The following is a 26,766-nucleotide window of genomic DNA, read 5'->3' on the forward strand; positions in this document are numbered from 1 at the left end:
TGGATCTTTTACTTGAACGCGTCACATCACCAAATATGAAGTGCCGGTTCTGGTCAAACGTGACCACACCTTTCCCTGCAGACACTAGCGGAGCGAGGGGGATCATGGGGCTGATCATGACACGAAAATGGCAATCACTGACAGATGAAGATTTGGTTGTGGGGAAAGAAGAGTTTATTTTCACAATAATTTCACAGTATGGCCAACCTAGTGCTGTATTTGGTCCTGTCATTTTTCAGATTTTTAAACAATAACCTATGCTGCTTTTTTTCCGGCCGTTTGCTATTAGAGGATGGAGCAGCAGAGACTATTATGTATGGGACTTTTTCAGACTTTGACAAGGACTTTGTCAGTTACGGGTTCATATGGACCAGTTTCTTCATCCTTCAGATCATAACATGTAAGTGTACTCAAAATTGTTGAATCTTTTTCTGTAGTTTGCAAAATATGTTTAATTGTGTTGTAACTTGTAATTGCTTAACACGGCTTGTAATCACATATCTTTCATAGATCAGTGCTTGTACTGTATATCTCAGGTTAAATCTTTATGGGCTATTCACATATTGCATCCAAAACCACATTAAAAACACAATGTTTGCTTCTTCCTTTAGCGATTTAAATGCGTTTCTGAACTCGCAATCCTCTGCTATGTTTAATTTTGCTATGGCCACCATCAGCTGTTACTCACACATACGGCGCGGTCAATTTTCAAAATAGTTCAACTTTTGCCACTGTGTGGATTAATACTGAATGTGTGTCATTGTTATTACTTGGAGTTAGGGTTAAGAGTAGAGCAATGTGCTGGTGTTTAACTGCATTGCTTGAATGCATTCCTGCATTGGGCTCTTACATATACTCTGTGCTCTGAGGGTTTTTTCTCTGTCTCTTGCTGAACCCAGTCAACCAATCACAACAGACTGGGTCATCGGACCAATCAGCACAGATTAGCTTCGTGCTAAGGATGGGTTTGGGAACCAATTAATTGCTAGACGAATCATTTGGGAGTTGTTGGGATAATTAGGTAAAAATAAATGCATATTATAAGACAACGAAAGTGTTTTTTGACCATGCATGCTTATCAGCCTGTTGTTTGAGACCCTCCAAACCAAAATATGACCTTTTATGATGCAAAATATGGGCTCTTTATGGTAAAGAGCATTTTTTTGGCTTCTCTGACATGCTGTAAGCGGTAGGCCAGTCACAACAGACTATTTCAATCATTTGACCAATCAATCAGAGCAGAGCAGTCTCTCAGAGAGGCGGGGTTTAGACTTTTAAACCGAACTCTTAAACCAACCATTTCACACACTATAAGAAAAGAGCTGACACTGCAGTGTATATAAGGAGAAAATGAAAGTGTTTTTTGACCTTGGATGGGTGTAAACCAATTGTAGGAAACCTCCAAAGCAAAATTAGGAACTTTTAAATAGCCTAATGGGGCACTTTAAGTAAAAGCCAACAAAAGACAGCCTAATCCACGTTCTGGCTTGTCCATTTAGCATGCAGCAATGAACCTCCACCACAGGCTAACCTATATTTTGGTGATGCATTACCTGCGTGATGAAGGAGCTGAGCCTGCATTGCTTTCACCTTGGTCTAATTTGCCCGGGCGGACGGGGTGACACTTGCTGACTGAATTTCCATAACATAGATCTGAGTCGATGTACAGCAGCGAGTCTATCATAGACACCCATGCGTGTGTGTTTGTATGTCTTCTGTCCTTACATGACCCTGGATTAGCCTGCATGTCATCTGCCGATAGCGACCGCAAGAGAACGGCCTGTCTGCTAAATGTATACTTGAAATGACCCTGTGCAATCACTCTGCACAATACAGAAAAACACATGAGGTCAACTGCTGATTTGGCGAAGCCTCAAATCTCATTCTCTCTTCAAATTACATGCACGTCAGATTTACGATATATGCATGAAAAGACATTATGCGGCTAAAAGGATTCATATACCTCAGACTGCAATGCAGATGTATGATTAATACAATTTGATGGCAAATAATATTCAATTATATACAGTTGAAAGCAGTTAAAATTATTAGTCCCCCTTTGAATTTTTTTCTTTTTTAAATATTTCCCAAATGATGTTGAACAGAGAAAGGAAATTTTCACAGTATGTCTGATAATATGTTTTCTTCTGGAGAAAGTCTTATTTGTATTATTGTATTATTTTGGCTAGAATAAAAGCAGTTTTTTAATTGTTTTAAAACCATTTTAAGGTCAAAATTATTAGCTCCTTTAAGCTATATTTCTTTCAATAGTCTACAGAACAAACCATTGTTATACAATAACTTGCCTAATTACCCTAACCTGCCTAGTTAACCTAATTAACCTATTTAAGCCTGTAAATGTCCCTTTAAGCTGTATAGAAGTGTCTTGAAAAATATCTAGTAAAATATTTACTGTCATGGCAAAGTTAAAAAAATCGGTTATTAGAAATGAGTTATTAAAACTATTATGTTTATAAATGAGCTGAAAAAAATCTTCTCTCTGTTAAACAAAAATTGGGGGAAAAAATAAACAGAGGTGTTAATAATTCAGGGGGCTAATAATTCTGACTAATGCTTCTAATTATTATTGATATATTTTAAATCATAAAATACAAGAATTATAATAATAATAATGATTATTATTTTATAGTATTATAGTAGGGTTATGAAACTATAGGATTATAGTATATTAGACTTACATATTATACTTGTTTAATTTGATTTAAATTGTAAATTATTATTATATAAATTATATTTACAGTGCTCAGTACACACCATTTTGGTCCATTTGAACAAAACATTTATTAATCATATGTTTATTAAAATAATATTTAAGTCACCAAACATCTTTGGAAAATGGAAAGAGAATACATTTAAATTATCGAAATATTGCAAAAAACAATTACACACTACAAAATGTCAACAAAATGTTTTTTTTTTTTTTTTTTTTTTTTCTTGATTTTTCCTCTTTTTAATTTTTTTATTTAACATTTTTCCCTAACATACAAATTCATTCATTCATTTTCTTTTTTGCTTAGTCCCTTTATTAATCTGGGGTCGCCATAGTGGAATGAACCACCATCTTATCCAGCATATGTTTTACACAGCAGATTCTAACATACAAATTTGAACTACTAGTTTTTGGACTGTTTTCGTAAATTAATTTGTTAGATTAGCTCCAGATTTGGTAGGACTGACTAATCTAATGTACATTCTTGTAAAGCATCCTAAAGAAAATATTAATTTAAAAGAGATTTGTGAGGGGTTTATTGAAAGAATACCTTTTGTAACATTATTTAACGAAAGATTACCAACAAATAATTTTTAATGCGAAAATCAGTTTCATAAGGGTGTGCGGCAACATTGTATGAATATAACCAGCTTCTAATGGTAAAAATTTATTCATTTTATTTTTATATTCACACACTTAATAAAAACAGTCAGCAGAAACACTTTGATTGACATTCTCCCTTTGTACATATCATCAGGGCGAAAGCCCCGCAGATTAGTGACGATCTCTCCCTCATTAGTATAAAGAGCCAGTAATACCGTTCCTAAGGTATGTGTAAGATTTTTTTCATTCGTTTTTTAGGATAACAGTATCTCCGGCAGAAAATATAACCAAATATTCCGCTTTAAATGGTAAAGAAATCAGTGTTTTTGAAATTAATGAAGACAGCAGAAGCCAATGATTCATTTGAACTATTTAGCCTGACATGTTTACTGCTCCAAAATATTTTAAATCTTTCAAAAAAATTCAATATATTTTTTTCAAAGGGGAAAAATTTTACCCAGACATTTAAAAAGAATGTATTTTAGAGCAGTAATCATCTGTGATACCGTGAAAACATGATATATATATACAGCTTTATCATACTATCAGAATCTTATACCGGTCCATGCCTACTGCTAAGATGACGTACGTAAATAATAAGTTATATAATATCATCTGTGCAATATTAGACATCGCCCGTGAGAACAGCCAAGTTCGTTATCTCAGTTTATCTCATTCATGCCAAGCAGTGCGTGTTTGTTAGTTTTGATTAGTGTTGATTTTAAATGCAATAAATTGATTACTATAAAACTTGTAGTAACTGTGCTCATAATTTTTGGTGGGTGCGCCTAAATTTTGGCTAGTGCACCAACATGTTTAAAGTTAGGAGCACCAGTGCTACCAAACAAAAAGGTTAATTTCGAGCCCTGTTTGATAAATAATCTGATGAGCTGAAACTTTTCAAAAAGACACAAAAGACTTTTCTTTAATCTTGAAAAAGGGGTAAAATAGGTAACCTTTACATTCCACTGATTTACACTTTTTAAATATACACAACTTTTAAATATACAAGTACAATTACTATAATAAATCTTTATTTTAAAACTGAACCAAAATTGTCCAAATATCATCCAGCCTATAAACTGCTCTTTCGCTATTAAGACACACACAAATATGTTCAGAATCCCTTGAAATCATCAACACAACACGCGTCATGCATAAATAATTATAAATCATTTTAATCCAGCCATTTAGTCTGCCACCAAGTCTGGTTAAAGTCTCCGCACAGTCTGTTTAGGGCAACATCCAGTTACGTTCCTCATGACTTTAGTCAGCACTTCTCCTGTCTGACCTGCAGAAAGCCAACATTAAGCAGCAGCTCTGTCGAACGTGAAGCACGGTGACCCATGACCTAACCCTACCATTTGCAAAAAGCTTTATTTATGCTTAAAGTTGCTTGCTGCATCCATTTCTCCACCCTTCCCATCGCTCTACAAACTACATGATTATAGTCATTGCGTTTAACATACCACTTCCTCTTGCAGTGTTTTTCTAAGCGGAAGGTGGAGGACTTTCTCCTATTTTAACCTAATATTTAAGGCAACAAAAGTGGAAGGTGCTGCTGGCAAAGAGCCCAATAGCAGGTCAATACTTCCAGACTCTGCGGCTTCAGTCCTCTTCCTCTCCGGCACTGAATAACACCCTCCACCCCCTTCCCAAACAAACCAGCCCTTTCACTTGTTCATTTACACAAACACTTTACAACTATTCCTTTCTGGTTCATCACTCAACATAACTTACACGCAGTATCCCAAATGACCTATACAATGTACGGTTGTTAAATTAATTTGTTGTAGTATTGAAGTCTTAACTACCCTACATGGGCTGCAAGAAGCGTTTAATCGGGCTGGGCGATTTGGCCTAAAATCAAAGTCTTGGTTAATTGAACATTTTAACTCGATTACGAAAAATGAACAATTATTTTATTTATGTATTTAATTTTTTGCCCTAATAGTTCACTTACAAGTTTTGTACAGTAAATATGTTCACATACTACCTACCAGTGAGAGATTTGTGAATGAAGGGTGCATTAATTGATTTTAAAATAATTGATTAGAAACACACACTAGATGATTATTTATTGAACATCAACGCTGAACAACTGAAATTAATCCACGCTGCCCACGCTCATCACTGATATCAAATGGACTAATCAGAAAGCCTGCGCTATGCGTTGTTGCAACTTGTAGTCACAAGACTGTCCCACACCATACGCGTGCACTCGACGCAGAAGTCGAGAAAAGACTTAAAGTCTTAAAAGAGCGGGGTCACATGACTCCACACGCGGTAGGGAAAGTAATTGAATAAATCGACCTGGAAAATTTGGATTGATTATAGGTTATGAATGTCAATTACGATTAATTTTCGATTAATTGCCCAGCCCCAGCTTTAATATTGAACATTTTAGTTGAATAAGTACATTACCCTAGTATGCTAAGTGATTTTTTATTATTATTATTTTGGATGTTCATACTGTGCTTGAAGTGGCCGACTTGAACTATTTATACAAAAGATTGGCATAGGAGAGGGCATTAAAAATAAACTACGGTACACAAATATAGTCCAAATTTACACTAATTGTAATAGATGCCCAACCACTTTTTCCTAAAAATTGTATATTATATGACGGGTACTGATTTTATAACTTCACGCTTGCGCTTTTTTCGCTGTATGTTTAATTTCGGTAACAGCCGCAAAGCCTTAAGGCTGATTTATACTTCTGCGTCAAGTGCACAGCCCTCACCATGGCCGTCGCCAACGCTGACTGAGAGCCGCGTGAACCAGTTGGAGTGAGTGTTTACAAGTGTCGAGTCCTGTGAAAGCTGTTACCTTATGATTAAAGTTGCTGCATGTCCACTGGTTCCCATCTCAAAATGAGCGAGTTTGAGCTACTTCTACATTAAAGGCCCGTTCATACCGGGACGCTTTTTGCGTGCATTTTCTGTCGACGTTTATTGCCTTGTGACTAAATAAAGGACGCCAATGTGATCGTGCACACCAACGTGCAAAACAGCAGGCATGAAAGCGACATTTTTAAAGAAACGCCTCATGCTCGTTTTTTTGTTTTGATGCACCGCGTCAAAACCTTTTCCACCAGTCAGATTGCCACTTTTGTTCACGTGCACGGAGCTGCTGAAGTAACAGTAAACAGCACTTGGAGGAACTCAAGCGCAAAACTGTCAATGCGCTCACACTGTGAATAAGATGCCCAAAGGCGATATGAACATGGAGCTGCTTATTGCACTGATGAACAATAATCATTTCTCCATCGCTAGAGCTGCTACTTGAACCATCCATGCTTGTTCAAATCGCCAGTAACTTTAACAACAAGCGTGTCAACTTTTTCTCTTCTTCTTCTGTGTCACAAGTGGGTGTCAGAAGCTGTGTAGTGCCACCCTGTGCACCAGGGTCTTTCTGTTTTTCATTAAGCACCATCTAACATCAAGGAGGGATTTTGCATACTTTTCTGCTTGATGCCAGTGAAAAACGTTTGGGTTCGAAAAACATCTCGAAAAACGCTGACGATAAATGCAAATGAAAAGCATCCCAGTGTGTACGAGTCTTAAAGTAGCGTTCAGTAAAACGAAACACCAGTGAAGATACAGAGACTGTATGGAGAATCGTTTTGAGTCACCCCCCCCCCCCCCCCCTTTAATGTGGACTTTGGCAAATATCATAATTATGGTCAAATAATTAAGTTCTACAGAAAATGGCATTACGACTTAAAAGTGTGCACTATGAGGAAAACTTCAATAAAAAACTACGAATATTTGGGGCTTTATACTGACACCTACAGGCCTGGATGCATTTTCATTCATTCATTCATTCATTCATTCATTTTCTTTTCGGCTTAGTCCATTTATTAATCAGGGGTCGCCAGAGTGGAATGAACCGCCAACTTATCCAGCATATGTTTTACGCAGCGGATGCCCTTCCAGCTGCAACCCAGCACTGGGAAACACCCATACACTCTTGCATTCACACCCAAACATACACTACGGCCAATTTAGCTTATTCAATTCACCCGGAGGAAATCCACGCAAAAACGGGGAGAACATGCAAACTCCTCACAGAAATGCCAACTGACCCAGCCAGATCTCAAACCAGCGACCTTCTTGCTGTGAGGCAACAACGTTACCCACTGCGCCACCATGTCGCCACTCAATAAAATGCTACCACTTATTTTGTGCTTTATACTGACACCTACTGGCCTGGATGCATTCCATTTTTGTTCTTTGACTGCAGCCACTTGCTACCATTTTATGATATTTATATTATGGCACATTTTTGTTTTAATGCTGTTCTTTTAGCATTTTGCAATCAGATGCTATCAATTAAAAGGCTATTAATGCATAGATGTTACATTTAGTCATATCTCTTTTGAAGTATTTGCAATAGAAATGTATTAAAACTATATTTCTCTATCTATCTATCTATCTATCACTAACTGTTTTATTATAGGATTCTACTAAACATATTAGGCTATAGTATTTTTACTCTTGGAAACATGTCACTTTCTACCCTTTGTTGAATGAAGAACACAAAAACAAATATTATTGTTTTTTAAAGTATTATTAATATAAATATTAAATATTGTCAAATATTATTTCCTTTTATAACAGTAAATATTTTCTGTGTGAATCATAATGTTTCCAAGCTTATATTTCAATAGTGTATGCAATGCACGTGTAATAAACTTAGCCTACTAATATGTTTCGCTTCAATAACCCGACCATCTTAGCGTAAAAAAGTCCCATAGCTCATAATGTAAGTTCATTTAAACTTTAACAGCTAACGGTGCACTTTTACACACAGACATGCCATCACAGACGTGCCATCCCGCAAACTTCTAGACAAACTCGCATGTTAACTTCAAGGTAAATCCAGTTCAAGACGGCTCGTTATCATCCTGAAAAAGATGAAGTATACCCACCATCACAGGCGCTGAACAGAAGCCCGAGTAGAGGTAGAAGCCGACGGAAAAGCGTGATATTCCCAAAGAGGTGTCTTACTTCCTCTGCCATGGTTTCTGACTGCAGAATTCAGCTCGTCCTGGCTGAATCAACTCGGGGTTTGAGGATCCACAGCAGCAGCAGCTGAGCCCGACCGCGTGTGGGCGGAACCTCCTGTCCGGCAGCGGTTTCGGACTAAAAATAAACCGTCAACAATGCGGTGTCGCGATGCGGTCCGCGTTTACTCCCGGCGTTCAGACACGACGGAGCTTTTCGTGAATTAAGAAAACGAGGCTGCACACCGAGTCAAAAACCAAAAGACTCGCAGGATATTTGTAAGGGAGTTGAAGCTCTTTAATATTCACTCGTCTCACGGACTGCGGGTTAATCTCGTCAGCCATAGGCTATATGTTTCTTCAACTTTATTTGGTCGTGCTGGAAATGACCAGGCTGTAACATAACAAAACTAGATATATTGGGATGGCTTTGACTCGATGGGGTGCTGGGAGATGTCGCCAGGTTCAGTCAGATTAAAGAGTGAGCCATGCTGGGCACGCTTTCCATGATCCTAGTGTTTTATTTATGTCTTCCAAGAGTTATAAATCCCCAGCTGAGTGGTGCCATTTACACCGATCAATCATGTTTATTGGTCCTTTTCTGAATGTATGAAACTCTTTTCTGGAACTTGATGCACAGCACACACACAAATATTTATATGGAGAGGAGAAAGTTTTCTTAATTCTACTAGTTCCTAATGGCATCTGATAACTTCATTCATTTCTTTTCGGCTCTTTTTTAATCTGGGGTCGTCCCAGCAGAATGAACCGACAATTTATCCAGCACATGTTTTACGAAGCAGATGCCCTTCCAGCTGCAAATCTGATAACTTGTTAAAATAATTTATCCTATTCCTGCATAATTTATGTTCTTGGTAGTAATTCAAAGAAAATCATTGCTTTTCTTCATTTTGGCAACTCACCTGTAAAGTTTTAGAAACTCTTTGAATTGTTTGGTATTTGTTTGACACAATCGGTGTTAGCACCCGGACATCCCTTTCAGACAGCTTACTATATGTTTGTAAACATTCAGAATGCGCACGCAGCAAGGTTGCAGAAAAAACCCGGGAGCACTAGCATTTACAGCGAGGGAATGACATTCGATGCGGTACAGAGTTTGTTGTTATCTTAGAAATAAGTTATATATATTATATTTATTATTTACGTAATGCTCTCAGCGTATTATAACAGCTTTTCACCCAATGATAAGCACAGTTATTTGGCAAAATTAACGTTAACATGAGCGGTGTTCATCGGACAGGTCCATCTGCGATAGCACCGTCCCAATGGATATTGGATAAGACGAAATGGCCAAGCATCCAGCCCGAAATACATCTCTCATCCATGAAACTCCAAGTGATTATACAAGAGAGAGTCCTACAAGTCTTTAGATGCCAACAATTTTGTTCTGTGTGGTCATGTGCAAGAAATAATGTTCAAGATTACCAGAGTCAAAACTTTGTACAGTGCTAAAAACCGAGGTTATCCCTAGACAAAGAAAAAAGCAACCGAGAACCCTTGTGACGTCATGTGTGCTGTAGGTTGGTAATTCGTCTATTGCGTCCATAGTTACTCCTGTTGGATGTGGTTCTTCTTCTTGGTGGTTTGCTGACATTACTGTGGATACCGTGGCTCTTCATACATTACGAAGAATTGCTGTCTTAGTCACAGATGTGCCAGCGAGACGCACACCAACAGTTTATCCTCTTTTTAGCTCTGATATGTCAGCATATGACATAATGTTGTGTGCATTGCAATATTTTAAGCAAAATTGTGCTATTACTCTGCTAATTAAACCTTCACCCTCTGTTATTACTGGTGGAATGTGCGATCAATGAAAACTGGCCACCAGCTGCTCAAATTTAGCCATGAAACCTCCAACACTAAGTTGGCCAGTGTTTCAGTGTCATTGTCCAACCCCTGCACTTTCGCAGTCCTTATCAATTGTGTTTTAAATCTCATTTCCACCACATGCTGTCTTTTCCACCACAGGGGGCAGTGATGTGGAAATGACATTTCTACAGTTTATTGTGAAAACATTAAAGATAGCTTCACTGATTAGCTTTGAATTGATACTAGTATTTCATGTATATAAAATACTCTTATTTACCTTAATTTTGTTTGGTTTTTAAAAACACCTTTGAAGGTACAGCATGTTTAGAAATGACGTAGAATATATGTATTACTTTATCAAGCAATATTTACCAAGATTTCTCTTAATGTGCTGTTGATGAAAATTTAAATTCTCTCCATCTTGAACATGTGGTCTGATGTCACTATTAATTTTCTTAGAAAGCACCTAAACAATCTTTCACACAAACTTTTTAAAGCGAAATTAGTGTTGTGGTGGAAATGACACTGATACTGTGCGACAGCTATATTTTGTATAAAAATTTATATTGATAATAGTCTCACATTAATACCTATAAAATGTTTAAATTATTTTACTTGTGCTTATTTTACTTTACTTGTGCTGTAATTAAGATGCATTAATAGTTACCAGATAAATAATATTTTAAAATGTTATTTTCATTGTTGAAGTTTAAAACTCTGGGTGTCTGACAAGGTGAAAACAGTGATTTTGACACCTTAAAGGAGGTTGAATAATATGAAAAAATATATATAATAGAAATGTAGTACATTTTTAAAAGTAAGTTTTATTATTAGTTTGACAAAGAAATGGGAATTTGAAAAAAATATATATTTTTGGATAAATAGGCCACCCATAAATAGGCAACCTTAAGCCTCAATGAACAATGAATACATTGGACAGCATCTGCTGGAATGTAATAAGTATTGCTGCATATAGTTTTATTTTACCTTTAGTTTATTAAATATAATTTATAACAAATACATATTTTCAACTTTCATCTGTTTAATCTGTGTGCAAAAGTACACATTAAGCAAAAAGACAGATGTAGTTATCATTGATTTTATAGTAAAAAGTTCAGCAATAGTACTGTAATTGGTGACTGAGGCTTGTTATAAAATAATTTTAAAAAGCCAGTTTCAAATAACTAAGGGTTAGATATAGAAATTATGCGTATGCATTGTACTTTGTGGAAAAATGCACTTATTTTAGTCGAAACCGTATCATGCTTCCAAATTGTTTTCCTTAGAAGGCATGACATTGCCCTCTGTTGGTGAAAACACTAAACTTTTACATAAAGGTTTTCAACCGTGAGCAGCTTTAAATGGAGTTTATGAATATTTTGTAAATAAAAATCATGCAATTTAATCTTTAATTAAAAATATGCATGAATGAAAACTTTTATAATGCACAAGAAAAAGATTTTACACTGCAAATATTTAATATATCAATAATAAATACATAACTGAAAAGCATTAATATATAAATCAGTTAGGGCTGCATGGTGGCACAGTGGGTAGCACGTTCACCTCACAGAAAGAACGTCGCTGGTTTGAGCCTTGACTGGGTCAGTTGGCATTTCTGTGTGGAGTTTGTATGTTCGCTCCATGTTCGCGTGGGTTTCCTCCGGGTGCTCCAGTTTCCCCCACAAGTCCAAAGACATGTGGTATAGTTGAGTTGGGTAGGCTAAACGGTCTGTAGCGTATGCGTGTGAATGAGTGTGTATGGATGTTTCCCAGTAATGGGTTGCAGCTGGAAAGGCATCCGCTACAAAAAACATATGTTGGATAAGTTGGCAGTTCATTCCGCTGTGGCAACCCCAAATTAATAAAGGGACTAAGCCGAAAAGAAAATGAATAAATCAGTTCGATATCAAACAGCCCAGGCATCATAATTCATGCATCCGTTAATTTTCCTTTAGCTTAGTCTCTTATTTTTCAGGGGTCGCCACAGAGGAATGAACCACCAACTATTCCAGCATGTAATTACTTTACACACTTTGCAAAAACGTCTTAATAAAATTGCATTTATTAACATAATAAATAACAGTCTTTTACAAATATAAAACAGATTGATTGCATCTTTGTGAAAGTACACTGCAATATCACGACAGCCGGTGATATTTAATAGACATTAAAATATATATATACATATATACAAATATACATCAATATTATTTCCAAAGCAACTTACAGGCAGCATTAAATCACTGAATACAAGTTATTTCAAATAAATTACTTAGTTGTTCTATGTCATGAACACTTTTTCCATTACTTTTCATAATCTATACTGATGGTAAATTCAAGTCAAGGTGCATTCTGGATTCATTGAAACTCATTGCTGATTCGCTGCTCACTACAGAAATGGCAAACTAAAGAAAGTCTGTGCATTTCGTTTTTCTAGTCTTCACGGAGGTAGGCCTCTGGAACGTCTTCCAGATCGTGGATGTCAATGCTGGAGGCGTACTCGGCCATTCTCTGGATTTCTTCAGCTTTTGTTTCTGCCAGTTTTTTCTCTGCTTCTTTTGAGATCTTCCTAATCTCTTCCACTTTAGATTGAGCCACTTGCAGATTAGTCTTCGTTGCAGTGCATGCATGCTCGGCTCCTGTACAAAAAAGATTAGGATTGAATCAATTAACAGACCACATCACAATCATATGTACAGTTTATTTGTTTATTAAAGGAATTGTTCACCCATAAATTAACATTTCCTAATCCTCAAGTGGTTCTAAACTTATGAATTTATTTATTCTCTTGATCACAAAACAGGACATTTCGAAGAAAGCTGGAAAAAGTAGTCATTGACATCAATAGTAGGGAGTAATAATACTAATAAGTCAATGGTTGTTTGTTTTTCCAGCATTCTTCAATATATCTTAATTTGTTTTCAATATAAAAAGCTCAAACTAGTTTGGAACAAGTGGAGGATAAACAAATGATTTTCATTTTTGGGTGAACTATCCCTTTAAAAGATATACGTTTATCAATTAAGCGTAATTCATCAACATACCTGAATTGTAGGCTGCTTCTGCTGACAACTCGCAGATGTTGATGGCGTTCATCCAGTTTGACTCGAAGCGTTTACATTCTTCCAATCGATCGCTAACCTGGAAAGAGAGAGACGGACACTGTCAATGCTGTGAACTTAGATAACAAGTACGAAATCAACAAGGTCTGTTAATCAGTCCAACTAATCAAGATCAATCTGGTTGCATTAGGTCAACAGCACTTAGAACCTTGTTCTATAAAAAGTAAATAAACAGAGCACTTACCTCCACCCGCTGGCCAATGATGACCTGCCAAATGCTGTCCTCTTCAGCAGGGCTCAGTTTCCCTATTGAGGTGATGTATCGCTTCTGAAGGCTGATGAGTGTATGTAGTGCCTATGGGGGAAGAGCAGTTAGTAAAGTCAGTTAATTTGATAATTCACTCATAAATCGTCATGATCAATAAATAATGTTTATAAGTGTTACCTTGGCGTACTGTGTGAGGGCGTCCACAAGGGCTAGTGTTGTCTGAGAGAGATAAGTGTTGGCGCTGTCTGTGACCAGACATGATGCTCGACGTATCAGGGATTCATGCGAGAGGTTTTCAACCTGCTGGAGAAAGAAAAAAAGAAAATTTTTATTGTAGACGTCAAAATAGTGATATGTAATATTATATAGTGATTGATTCGAAAAAGAATGATGTAATGAGCTGATTCATTTTTGTGAATTAACACTGTGTTCAGACTTGTAGTTTGATTTAATTGCTTTTTGTTCACTCTGAACCAATAGAAAACAATGGATTTATTTTTAAGATGGAAGGATACGAAATGGCAACAACAACAACAACAAAAAAAGGCATTTATGGTGTACATTTTGCTAATTTGAAAAAAGATTATAATAAAAATGCTGTGTGCCACGCTAAATGTGGTGATTATGGTAATTTTTATCACTTTAGAACCTGTGTAAATAAGTCAAAACAGTGCCAGAAATTCTTCTGTGATACACAAACAAAAATGTATGCATCAAGTATTAAAGGTTTGTTGTAAAAAGTGGATTTTGTAGCAAAGAAGTAAATATGTACGCATAAAATACAGTAACCTTTACCCTTATGAAAAGTAACTATGGTTTTTGATATACTACACTGATTCACATACATCTAAAAGGGGGGAAAATGATGTATAACCATTTTTACAACAAATACAAATGTTAAACTATGATTAGCGTAGCAAAACAATGGATAATTTGAGGTTTCCATGGGTTAACTACAAAACCTTTTTTTATTTTGTGGTAAAGTTATAAATAATTTCCCTCAGGAAAACTATTTAAAACGTCCCTTATAATTTTCCTAGAATTATTGCTGATTTGTTTCATGTTTCTATCTCAGTAGACCTGTCACTTTGCTGAAGTACTAAAAGAATCGAATCGCTAATGCGAACCGAGTCAGAATCATCTTTGTTCAAATAAACAAACGCGTATATCATCGCGGTCGCCGTCTTAAGTCTCCGTTGCTGCATTTTACAAATTATTTTACAAGTTTAAAAATAATAATAATTTTAAAAATTAAGGTTATTACTTGTGTGAAAGGCACCGCGCAGAGCCCACTGCCGACACTGAACGGGATTGCATTGGATCGAGCAACCTTTGGCAGGCACTGGAGGATGAGTCGCTGATGAACAGAGCTGTTGCACAGAACGCTGGTCTTATCCCTTTAATATAAGAAACACACATTAGACACTGCATAGATTTACTTATAAAACCACTTCTCAACATGCATATCTACTATCCAGTCTTACTTGAGAAGCTGAACGCATGCGGCGCTCATCCGCAGCACAGCCATATTTCTCCGGGCGAGCAGGAAGTCGGTCCGGCCTTTAAGAAAACTCCCACTAGCGCACAAACCGCAGTTTTTAACAGCCTGCATATTGCTTAATAGTTTAATACAAACTATAAAGAATTATTATATGTATCCCTAAAGCCTGTTTTTATTTCTGCGTGAAGCTCTTGAATTTTTAAAACTGACAGCACTGCCCACCTGTATTTATACTTTGCTAATGGGACTCTGCCCCTTTATGCAGGCTATATTGATCCGTTTATTCGGACCCCTAATCTTGATTTTACTGGTTTAAGTTCAAGGAAAGATAGGGTTTGACGCATGTGTACACTACGTCAGCACAAAGGACTGTGGTAAACATTAGTTAGCTGTAAGCACATGGTGACCCTCTGCTCTGTCATAACAGTGTGTGTGTGTGTGTTGAGAACATAACAGACACTGAGTATGCGTGTGCATGTTCGTCTCAGAGGTGTGTCAGAAAAACAATCCCACTTGATAAGGAAACCTTAGTAGACAAAAATATCTCTGTCAAGACAACATGGGGAGCAATAGCTACTGTGTTTACAGTGCTTTCGTGGCCTTGATAGCCCAATTCAATCGACCTCAACTAATAGCTTATCTTTCAGCTTTGAAAAGGCACGGTGAATTGGTTTGAGCAGTTTCTCAACTGTTGTGTATCAGCATGCTGGGAGACAATTAGTCAGGACTATTTGTACAGTTCATTCTTGTCATGCCTTAAATGTAACGCAGAAAAAGAGCTCTTGATGAGTTTTTAAATTATAATTGAAAGTATATATTTTTTAGAAAGATTTTTAGTAAGACAAACAGAAAAAACATAGGCTATCTTATAATTTGGTCACACTTTACCATAAGTTTTCGTTAGTTATTTACAAGCATAAAAATGAACATTACTTGTATAGTATTTATTGATAATAGTTTGTTTACTTATGCATTATTAAAATAAAAATGCATGCTTGTTAACATTAGTTTATGCACAATGAGTTAACATAGACTAACTATGCATAACTATTTCCGTAAGTAACATGAACAAAAGATGATGCTGTTTAAAGATGAAATAGTACTGTAATAAATGTATTGTTAGTAAATACTGGTCATGAACTAACAAAACTAATACAACCTTATTATAAAGTGTTACTCATAATTCTCAATATAGGAATCCCCAAAGCATGTAGAACAGTCCCATTTTTAGCAAGATGTTTTAAAACATTTAACCTGTCATATTCATAATAATAATTACAATTTATTTATTTATTTATTTTTTTTTTTTAATCGTTCATTATTAATTCTTAACTGTGCATATATCTGTTGGCCAATATTGTTGCTATTTAATTTAAAATCAGCTGCACCAAACTGAACATTCATGGTAAATGTTTAATGGTGGAGAAAAAACATGTTATATAAAGCACTTTTAAACATTCGTGCAAAGAAAAAAGTACACAACAATAGTGATGAAACCCCTCAAGTGCTTATCTTAGGCAGCAGTATAAGAATGTACATGTAAACAAAGGGTTTATAGAGCTCAGGGTCCAAATCACAGGAATACACAGAAATCATGCACAGTAAAGGCTGTTTTGAAGCCATGATTGCATCATGTCAGAGTGGAATGCAAAGGCCACACATGCAGCAGACATTATGGCATTTGATTGATGACGTTCCTTTAATATTATTTACATAACTGTACTTGTTTAATGATGAGACTGACTGTGCCTACATACTACATGTTTAGGATGCTTTAATAGCTTTGTAATGTTAAAAAAAACTATGATTTTATCTTGTGTAAACATTTATGTTTTAAACTTTGAGGTGATTTTTGCAGAGTACTGCATGACATAAACTGGATTTGACAATGCAGTGTGTAATCTTTAATAATATTTCATGTCATGCGATACTTATCAATAAATCCTTTTTTACAAATCATGCAAGTTAATATAATGTAAGGAAAAGTCTTTATTCCACTAATAATGCTCAATCCGACCAAGAGAGGTCGCTATTAAACAATATACTGATAGTGAGAGGCACCTTCCAAAGCACTTACTGGCCGGTGTTCTGTCGATTTGTCCTAGCTTGTCAGATTGTCCTACCTCTCATTCAAAAAGGAGGTAGCACATTTTGATAATGCAATATCCTACCCATCAGATTTTGCCACCAGTGTAAATTTTAATGTGAAGTAATGTGATGAAGCTGTAATATTACCCTAACCTACCTAATCCCTACCGCAGAACCATTCAAATACAGTGTTGGTAGCATCTGATGGGTAGGATAAAATATCAGGACATGCCAGACAAATACAAACTCTGGATATTATGGAGTGTTATGAAGAATCATAATGGAGCAATTATCAATTACTTTTAATAAAAACAAAACAAGAAAGAAAAAAACACTGCAAAAAACATGTCATGTAAATAGTATTCTGTATTTTGTGATTCATGTTTTTCCCCCATGTATTTATAATTGCATTGATTTGTGCCCTATTTCTTTCTTCCAACAACTTTTAACTTTGAAAAAAAGACTTTAATTAACATTTTTAATCGTTTAAAGTGATATATTGTGTGGATTGCTGTTGTATATTATGATGCAAAAATATTTCAATAAACTAGTACATGTTCTGCTATTTTCAGACTTCTCTCTGAATTATTTCTTATACACTGTAAAAATAAATCCTGGTTGCTTAAAATTTTTAAGCTGATTTAATGAATCCATTGAACTTTTGAAATATTATGTTAAACTGACTTAAAACTGCTTGCATAACTTATAAAATTAAGTTAGAACATGATTGACTTAGTTTAATAAGTTACAATGACCTAAAACATATGCTGTCAGGACTAATTGATCATATACAGTGTATATAATAATATTTAAAAGTACTAAAATATCAATAAAAGTCACTTTGCTAAATTGTAAAGTCGAATTTTTAACATCAAAAGTCGATTAGTTTCTGGTCTTAGCTGGTCAGGCCAAAAAAAAAAAAACAGCTAAATCCAGACTGACCAGCCTGGTTTAAGCTAGACATAGCTGGTTTTGGTTGGGCTCCCAGCCTGGCTTGACTGGTCAAGCTGGTTTTTGGTCATCTCCCAGCCTGACCAGCTAAGACCAGGCTGGAAATGGCTGGAAACCAGCCTGGATGTGGTCCAAACCCCTCTAAAACCAGGTTGACCAGCTAAAACCAGCCAACCAGCATAGGCTGGTTTAAGCTGTTTTTTTTTTTTTTTTTTTTCAGAAGCAGAGATCAACCTCCCAAATGCAATTCTCAACCATAAATAAACAGAAAAACAATTGGTAATCACAAAATACTCACAAGAAACTGCTTAACATGTTTTAGTGTGCCTCGAATATATGAAACAAAAATGTCATAGAAATGTAAAGATGTGATCCATCTTTTTGAGTTATTCATGTAATTGTGAGATTGTGTTGTTTTTGCATCTGATAAAGTAAACCATCGCTGCATAGAATTTCTCATCTCTAAAGCCATACACAAGAGGGCTGACCGCTCTAGAAGTGATGCTGAATGCCAGGAAGTTTATAAATCGTACGGTCAGATATGACTGAATATCATACTGCATGACCACAGACTCAATGTAAGGGCACATCACCTCCGCAGTGCATAAAAACAGCTGAAGGATGTGCAGAGAAATAGTGCGCTGCCCTTTCGACGCAGATTTCTTATTGTCGCCAGATGCGGCACGAGCAGCAAGATAAATCATTACATAGCAAAAAATCTCAATTATTAAAATAACCACGAGCCCCACAATATACAACAAACCCCTGGCGAACACGCGGATCTTTTCGGGGATCATAATCTCATAGTGGCAGTGTGTGAGCTGAGTCAAGTATTCATGCGAGGCCGTGCTGACGAGAATGAACATGTCAATAAACGGGTTTATGGAGCTCACGATCCAAATTAATAAAATCACCATGAAGGCTCTTCTGGAGGTGGAGATGGCATGGTGTCTTAGAGGCAGGCAAATGGCCACATAACGCTCCACACACATGGCTATGATGGTCAGTGGAGCACATGCTGTGACGGCCTCCATAAGCATGCAGATGGGAATACAGAACTGCAGTGGTAATAAAACTAGGTTGTATGATAAAAGCACAACAAAGTCTGTCAGGCAAATAAATATCAGGTCGACCAACAAAGAGTGTCCAAACAGTATATAGCGAGTCTCAGTTGTGAAAGTCTCCTTTTTGGAGAATATAAGGAGCATGAGGAAGATGAGATAGATGAAGGGCCACACGATGACCTGCGTCAGCGCCAGTGAGATGTTCCTCCGGACGGGGTCCACCTGAATCAGCTGCATCTGCTCATCGCCACTGCTGTTATGAATGGACATTCTGCACAACACATCTGACAGAAAAGAAAGATGAAACACTGACATAATTTACATCCCTCATTATCACCAAAGCCTATAGCTACATCCAAGTTCTGTATTAAATAATCTGTTGTCAATAAATAGACTATTACATAAATAACCTACAAATAATAAAGTAGGATATACAGTTTTCATGATTCAAGCTCACATAAGGTTATATGTGAAAATATCACATATAATCTTCCCTACAAACCCACAACTTACTGGCAGTGACACTCTACTTTGACCATCGAGTAACCTATATTAAATGATGAAGCGCACTGAACATAGAGTTTATATAGAGTTTGACAGTAAACTCCTGTGGACGAGCTCTGCATAGCTGATGACTTATAGAGCCAAATTTAGATGCACTTGTGTTTAGGGGATTGACAGGGTGCATTGAGACACAATCATGCTTTTTTTATTTGATAGCTGGTACAAGTCAATACTTACATTGTAGTTCATATGCTAGAATAAAAATGATTAAAATAGGACAATCAACTGGAATGGCAGTAGGCAAGATTGTGTTTCTTAGTTTTTTTTGAGTCATTTAGTTACACTTTCTTTCATTTTCTGCCTTTCTCTATCATGGATGTGACATTCCACATACAGAATCTACTGTGTGTATAACTTATATATGTGTATATGTATCTGTTAAATGTGATTGGACCACAAAACCAGTCTTATGTTTTTCCAGTCACTAGCTAACATCCATACACACTCATTCACACACATACACTACAGACAATTTAGCCTACCCAATTCACTTATACCACATGTTTTTGGACTTGTGGGGGAAACCAGAGCACCCGGAGGAAACCCACACCAACACAGAGAACATGCATACTCCACACAGAAATGCTAACTGACCCAGCCTGGGCTCGAAGGTGTGAGGCGATTGTGCTACCCACTGCACCACCGTGCTGCCGATATTTGGTAAATTTCTACTATAGATATATCAAAAGATCAAAACTCATTTTTTTATTAGTAATATGCATTGCTGAGAACATAATTTGGACAACTTTATTGGCAATTGTCTCAGTATTTAGATTGTTTTGATCATTTAGATTCCAGATTTTCTCATTTTCAAATCATGAAAAAGTATGAATGGAAAACATTTAATCCAGTTTCAGGTGATCAATTTGCCAACTTCAGTTGACACTTATGATGTTTTGTGGTCCAGGATCACAAATGTGCATGCAGTAATTTGCAGCCTTAAAGATAAAACTGTTACTATTTAGCTTCTTTCTGTAAGCTAATTTTAATTGATGTGTTATTCCATTTATAATCACATTCTTGCAATGCTGTCCTACAGCAAACTCGGACACTTATCACCTTAAACTGCTCTACACACAGTAGAATCTTAAGTTCTCTGATAATTTATCTAGGACTGTTTAGTTAGTGAAAATTTAAGTGGTTTAAGGCAATTAGTTTCTTCACAATTTCTTTAGAAAAGTCAACTATTTGGGTTAAGAGTGCACCACTTATTAGGTACATCTGTTCAACTGATCATTAATGAAAATATTGTATTAGCAGACCCACACTGAATCGGTGTGCTCAGAAACCAGCAGATTTTTTAGCCCATTATTTATTTACTGTGTGTAAAAAATATTTATATTATATTATATTTATATTAATTTCAGTAATATCATTGATTAATATGCAAATGTTTATACAATTTATTTACAATTCAGTTTTAGTAGATATATTATATAACAATAATAATATAAAATAATAATTCCTTACATTTATACAGCACTTTTCTGGACACTCAAAGCCCTTTACACATTGGGGGGAATCTCCTCATCCACCACCAGTGTGCAGAATCCACCTGGATGATGCAACGCCATACACCAAGGGATTGATGGATAGGAGACAGAGTGATGAAGCCAATTATGATATGGGTATGGTTAGGAGGCCATGATGGAAAGAGGCCAGTGGGCAACTTTGGCCAGGATGCAGGGGTTAAACCCCTACTCATTTTTAATGACCAGAGAAAGTCAGGACCTCATTTTAACATCTCATCCAAAAGACGGCGTTCACTGAGTAGTATAGAGTCCCCTTCACAATACTGGGGCGTTAGGACCAACACAGACCATAGGTTGATCGCCCTCACTAACACCACTTTCGACAGCAACCTAGCTTTCCCATGTGGTCTGCCATCCAGGTACTGACCAGGCACAGCCCTGCTTAGCTTCAGTGGGCAACCATGTGAGAGTTGCAGAGAGCTAGTTGCCAGTATATGAGATGCTTGTTTTGTTTACCAAATAAGAAGATCTAATTGAATTAGCATTGTACCTTAAATAAAAGTATTTTTTTTATTTCTTGTTTTAGGTTTTTAGATACTGCACTCCTAAAAACATTCTGCGTACATCCACAGATTTTTAAAAAAAACTAACAAAAAAAAAAATTCTGCAGAGAAATATCAAAACATTTCTTAAGGTTCTGTCTGGCCATGCTTATTAGTAGGCCCACACGGAATCTGCGCACGCAGAAATCTGCAGATTTTTAGCCCATCACTTAGTCTATTTATTTATATGTGTAAATGTGTGTAAATGTATATTTATTCATTTTTTTTATTAATTTCAGTAATAGTATTGACTAGTATGAAAATATCCATATGATTAATTTTCAATACAGTTTGTAAAATAGTATGTTCTGTCCTTTAGTAGATATATTAAATAAGAGACTTGCTTTGTTTACCAAGTAAGTGGATCTAATAGGATTTGCATTGTAAACATTAAATAAAAGTAAAAAAAATTTTATATATATATATATATATATATATATATATATATATATATATATATATATATATATATATATATATATATATATATATATATATATTAGTTATACTATTTTTAAGATTTCTTACAATATTCTGCACAGAAATAGCAAAAAATGTCCTCAGATTCTGTCTGGCCCTACTTATTGGTCAAGCAATCATGTGGCAGTAACATGGTCACATCAGTCTGCTGAAGTGTAAACTGAGCATCAGAATGAGCAAGACAAGTAATTGAAGTAGTTTCTGGTGCCAGACAGGCTGGTCTTAGACTGTCATGCGCAATCATCTCTAGTGTTTACAGATAATAGTCCGAAAGAGAGAAAATATCCGGTGAACTGTAGTTCTGTGGGTGAAAATGCCTCGTTGATGTCAGAGGTCAGAGGAGAATGACCAGACTGATTCAACTGATAGAAGGCAACTGTAACTCAAATAAACACTCAATATATCCAAGGTCTGCAGAAACATACAACGCATCAAACCATGAAGCACATGAGCTACAGAAGAGCACGGTTGTGACACTACTGTCAGCAGTCTGAGGCTATAATTCATACAGGTTTACCAACCCTGCTGAAAATTCCAGCTTAAACCAGCCTTGGCTGGTTGGCTGGTTTCAGCGGGTTGACCAGCCTGGTTTTAGAGGGGTTTTGGCCATTTCCAGGCTGGTTTCTAGCCATTTCCAGACTGGCCTTAGCTGGTCAGGCTGGAAAATGACCAGCTAAATCATTGGTTTTGGCTGGGCTCCCAGCCTGGCTAGGCTGGTCAAGCTGGTTTTAGCTGGTTGTTTTCCAGCCTGACCAGCTAAGACCAGGCTGAAAATGGCGGGAAACCAGCCTGGAAATGGCCAAAACCCCTCTAAAACCAGCCAACCAACCTAGGCTGGTTTAAGCTGTTTTTTTTTTTCAGTACGGAAAACTAGACAAAATAAGGATAAAGGTTGACCGAGTCTCAATTTCTGCAGCAACATTCAGATGGTCAGGTCAGAAATTGACATAAACAACTTGATTCATCGTGCATTGTATTTTCATGACAAACATTGGCAACATTACACACCAACACATGTCCATCCTTTAATGAACACAGCGAACATGAAAATGAGTTTACTTCTCAGGCAGCCTCCACAATCATCAGATTTCAATCCAGTAGAGGGCTGCTGGGATGTGCTGAAATAGGAAATTCACATCATGGATTTGCACCTGACAAATCTGCAGCAAATGTCCCAGTAGGCACATTGATGTCAAAACGACATCAAATTGACATCAAGCATGAAGTAAAAAAAAAAAAAAAAACATGTTAAAAATAAAAACGGATTTCATGTCAAAACCTTGCGTTTATTTGACATCCATGAGCGGATGCCATTTTGACCACCAAAATAACGACACAACAAGTATTATAAGAAAAGTTATCTGAAAAATATCTGTTAAAAATATTATCTATCTGAAAGCTTCAATTGCAAATGTACACTGGATTTTATATTGCTATAATGCATTTAACCCCTTCAGACCCTGCGTCCATTACAATGGACATCACATGACATCCCATGTTTTTTTCACTTCCGGAGCATTTCACCAAATTTTAAGCCTACAGTCCATGAAAGTGGACATTTTTCATCCAATCAAATGGCAGTAAGGCTCTGCATGATGTAATTTGAAAAAAATCCACTGAACTAAAAAGCAGCATGGCAGCACTTCATTCCAAACACAGAAGTAAGCCACATTTACATGGTTTTATTCAGATGTATTGATATGTTTGCAGATATTTCATAGATTGTATGTAAAAAAGAGGGATTTAACTTACTAATTAAAGTTACAAATCGATTGTAGAATTGCAAGCTTTAGATCAGGATTTTTTCAAATATGTTTGTCCATTACGATGGACAGTGGGTTCAAAGGTCTGTTATTAAAATTAAATCTCCAGCAATGCTGATCGAGCTTTTTTATATTCAAAATGTATATCAATGCACTAATTTTTTGTTGAAACTATTTCATATGCAGAGTACACAGTTCTTGAAGTCCTTGAATGTATAGCAGATGGAAATGTCTCAGATGTGGACAATATGTTGAGTGATGAGGAAGATGGAGATACAGTTGATAGATCTCCAACAGTTGGTACGTGTAGGATTAGGGATAGTTAGTTAATTAATTAGTTAAGGCTTTTATTACAATGAAATGCTCCTCAATTAATTGAATTCTGCTATACCATTTATCTGCATATATGGTTTTATAATATTGTATCAATATGAATTAGAATATAAAACATTTATGTTGTTTTGTAAGGGGCAGTTTCTGCTAACAATTTCAGGGCAAGACAGAGATGAGCCACTGTTACCAGAGGTAGGGGGAGAAATTGAGGTTGAGGCAGAGGAAAGTCAGGATCAAGAAGACAGAGAAGATCATGATGCAGATGTAGAACCATTACTTTGTAATGTCACAAAGAAAAGTGATATTCATTGGCGTCAGACCCCCTTTACCCCAGTACAGACTACATGGGAAAGTCCTTCCACTGACCCTCCTGAGCCACTAACACCATATGGCTATTTCAAGCAGTATGTTCCAAGTGAGATGTTTGAACTGATGAGCACAATGACCAATATATATGCGGAACAAAAGGCAGTCAAGGGTTACAAACATGCTTCAGCTTCTGAGATTGAAGTCCTTGTTGGCCTACATATGGCGATGGGCGTGCTTGGTATTCCCAGAGTGAGAATGTACTGGTCCTCCAGAATCAATAATGGAATTTTCAAGGATACCATGTCTCGAGATCGTTTTTTTCAGCTCCGCTCCAACCTGCATGTTGTGAACAACTATGAGAGGCCTCCGGAAGACACTGATGTGTTCTTTAAGGTCAGGCCACTCTATGAGTCCATAAGGAAACGCTGTCTGCAGCTACAACTGGAGGAAGAGCTTTGTGTTGATGAGCAGATTGTGCCTTTCAGGGGAAAACTCTCTGTGCTCCAGTATGTCAAAGGGAAACCTACACCATGGGGAGTGAAGTTGTATTTCCTTTGTGGCAAAAGTGGGCTTGCTTATGATTTCCTCATCTACCAAGGTGCCACAACAGAGCTTTCTGAGCAAAGCAAAAAGGTTTTAGGCCATGGCGCTTCTGTTGTCACGCACTTGTGCCAGAGAATCAAGGCTCCCAACCATAAGATCTATTTTGACAATTACTTCACCACTTACAATGTTCTTGAAGTTCTTGCAGAAAAGAAAATCCATGCTGCTGGAACAGCAAGGATTTGTCGTTTTGCAAATCCTCCACTAAAGACAGACAAGGAAATGTCAAAGAAAGAGCGGGGAAACCATGATCAAGTTCGAAGTAGAGATGGAAAGATTGTTCTGGTGAAGTGGTTTGATAATCGCTCTGTTGTGCTGGCTTCCAACTTTGTTGGTGTTGGAGAAGAAGATGAAGTTCAGAGGTGGGATCAAAAAGAGAAGCAGTATCTGAAGGTCAAGCGTCCAGAGGTTGTGAAGAAATACAACAAGGCCATGGGAGGGGTGGACAAGCTTGATCAACTAATCAGCCTTTACAGGATTGATATCAGATCTCGCAAATGGCCACTGCGCATGATTTTTCATGCCTTTGATTTTGCTGTGGTGAACAGTTGGCTTGAGTATCGCAGAGACCATGAAAGCAAGGGAACTCAGCCACAGAAAATCATGGATCTTCTTGATTTCAAAATGAATGTGGCTGAAGTGCTTGTGTGTGCTGGGAAGCCGCATGTTTCAAGAAAACGAGGAAGACCAAGCAATTCTGACACCACCAGTACCGACCCTACTCCCCATAATGCAACTAGAGAAAAAAGAGGTGCAATGGAACGTGGGCCAGTTCCTGAAGTCCAAAAAGATATGGTGGACCACATGCCAAATTATGATGGGAAAAAAGAAGCAACAAGATGCAAACTGCCAGGTTGTTCTGGAAAAACACATGTCTTCTGTGATAAGTGCAAGGTGCACTATTGCTTTGTGTCACAGAGAAATTGTTTCAAAGAGGCACACCGAAAATGACTCTAACATGACCACTTGATTTAATCGCAGATGTTCAGTTCGTAAACAAATGTGCAATTTAGGAAGTAAAAACCCTAAAATTGAAGTTGAAATGTTATACTGTTTAGTTTGTGACATAAAAAGAGAAAATGGGTGCATGTCTAACATGACTGAATTGATTGATTCTAAAGATGTTTAGTTTGTTATAAACAATGTGCAATCTAAAAATAAAAACCAAGAAATTAAAGTGAAAATGTTACATTGTTGATGTTTGTGACCTTGAAAATAAACTTCAAGTGTATACTAACTTTTTTGTGTGGTTTTTTTTTTATTTTATGATGGTATAATGTTAGGGAAGTACAACTGTTTGGACCTGATGTCCACTACAATGGACAAAAAAAAAATACCCCTAAAGAGTGATGAATTAAAAAAATAATAATTTGATCTCATTAATGGGAGCCTCAAGAACTTTGAAAATATACTTTTATATTTTTCTGAAATTTGGAACATAATTCAGGTCTGAAGGGGTTAAACTACCTTGGTTTCAAAACAACATCAAATTAACATTAACCAGCATCAAAAATCAATTACAGGACTT

The 26,766-nt window shown here is 36.6% G+C and overlaps 4 protein-coding genes across 5 annotated transcripts in view; 1 reads left to right on the plus strand and 3 right to left on the minus strand.

Annotated features, from left to right (window-relative positions):
* The window catches only part of nectin3a (nectin cell adhesion molecule 3a), a 93,748-nt gene extending 85,075 nt beyond the window's left edge, over nt 1-8,673 (minus strand). The window contains exon 1 of the mRNA XM_056473825.1: nt 8,268-8,673. Coding sequence (XP_056329800.1) covers nt 8,268-8,358 — 91 coding nt within the window. The 5' untranslated portion in view covers nt 8,359-8,673. The remainder of the gene's footprint in view (nt 1-8,267) is intronic.
* Nucleotides 8,674-12,241: 3,568 nt separating this feature from the next.
* On the minus strand, nt 12,242-15,221 carry diabloa (diablo, IAP-binding mitochondrial protein a). Of its 2 annotated transcripts, none has more exons than XM_056473576.1 (6): nt 14,993-15,221; nt 14,773-14,905; nt 13,686-13,808; nt 13,485-13,595; nt 13,223-13,319; nt 12,242-12,817 (listed from the first exon to the last, which is right to left on the minus strand). In XM_056473576.1, exons 1-6 carry the CDS (start codon nt 15,118-15,120, stop codon nt 12,612-12,614), a joined length of 798 nt encoding a protein of 265 aa, XP_056329551.1. In that variant the 5' UTR covers nt 15,121-15,221; the 3' UTR covers nt 12,242-12,611. The 2 variants fall into 2 exon arrangements, with proteins under 2 accessions (XP_056329551.1, XP_056329550.1); XM_056473575.1 differs by having other exon boundaries at nt 12,246-12,817; nt 13,686-13,811.
* Nucleotides 15,222-18,434: 3,213 nt separating this feature from the next.
* On the minus strand, nt 18,435-19,382 carry LOC130241300 (odorant receptor 131-2). The gene has a single exon (XM_056472998.1). The coding sequence runs from the start codon at nt 19,380-19,382 to the stop codon at nt 18,435-18,437; it is 948 nt and encodes a 315-aa protein (XP_056328973.1).
* Nucleotides 19,383-23,716: 4,334 nt separating this feature from the next.
* LOC130242166 (piggyBac transposable element-derived protein 3-like) lies at nt 23,717-26,189 on the plus strand. The gene is made up of 3 exons (XM_056474186.1): nt 23,717-23,891; nt 24,180-24,293; nt 24,487-26,189. The coding sequence occupies exons 1-3, from the start codon at nt 23,864-23,866 to the stop codon at nt 26,187-26,189; spliced, it is 1,845 nt and encodes a 614-aa protein (XP_056330161.1). The 5' UTR covers nt 23,717-23,863.
* The last annotated feature ends 577 nt before the right edge of the window (nt 26,190-26,766 follow it).

The sequence above is a fragment of the Danio aesculapii genome, chromosome 15 (genome assembly GCF_903798145.1).
Source record: "Danio aesculapii chromosome 15, fDanAes4.1, whole genome shotgun sequence".
Taxonomy (NCBI): Eukaryota; Metazoa; Chordata; class Actinopteri; order Cypriniformes; family Danionidae; genus Danio; species Danio aesculapii.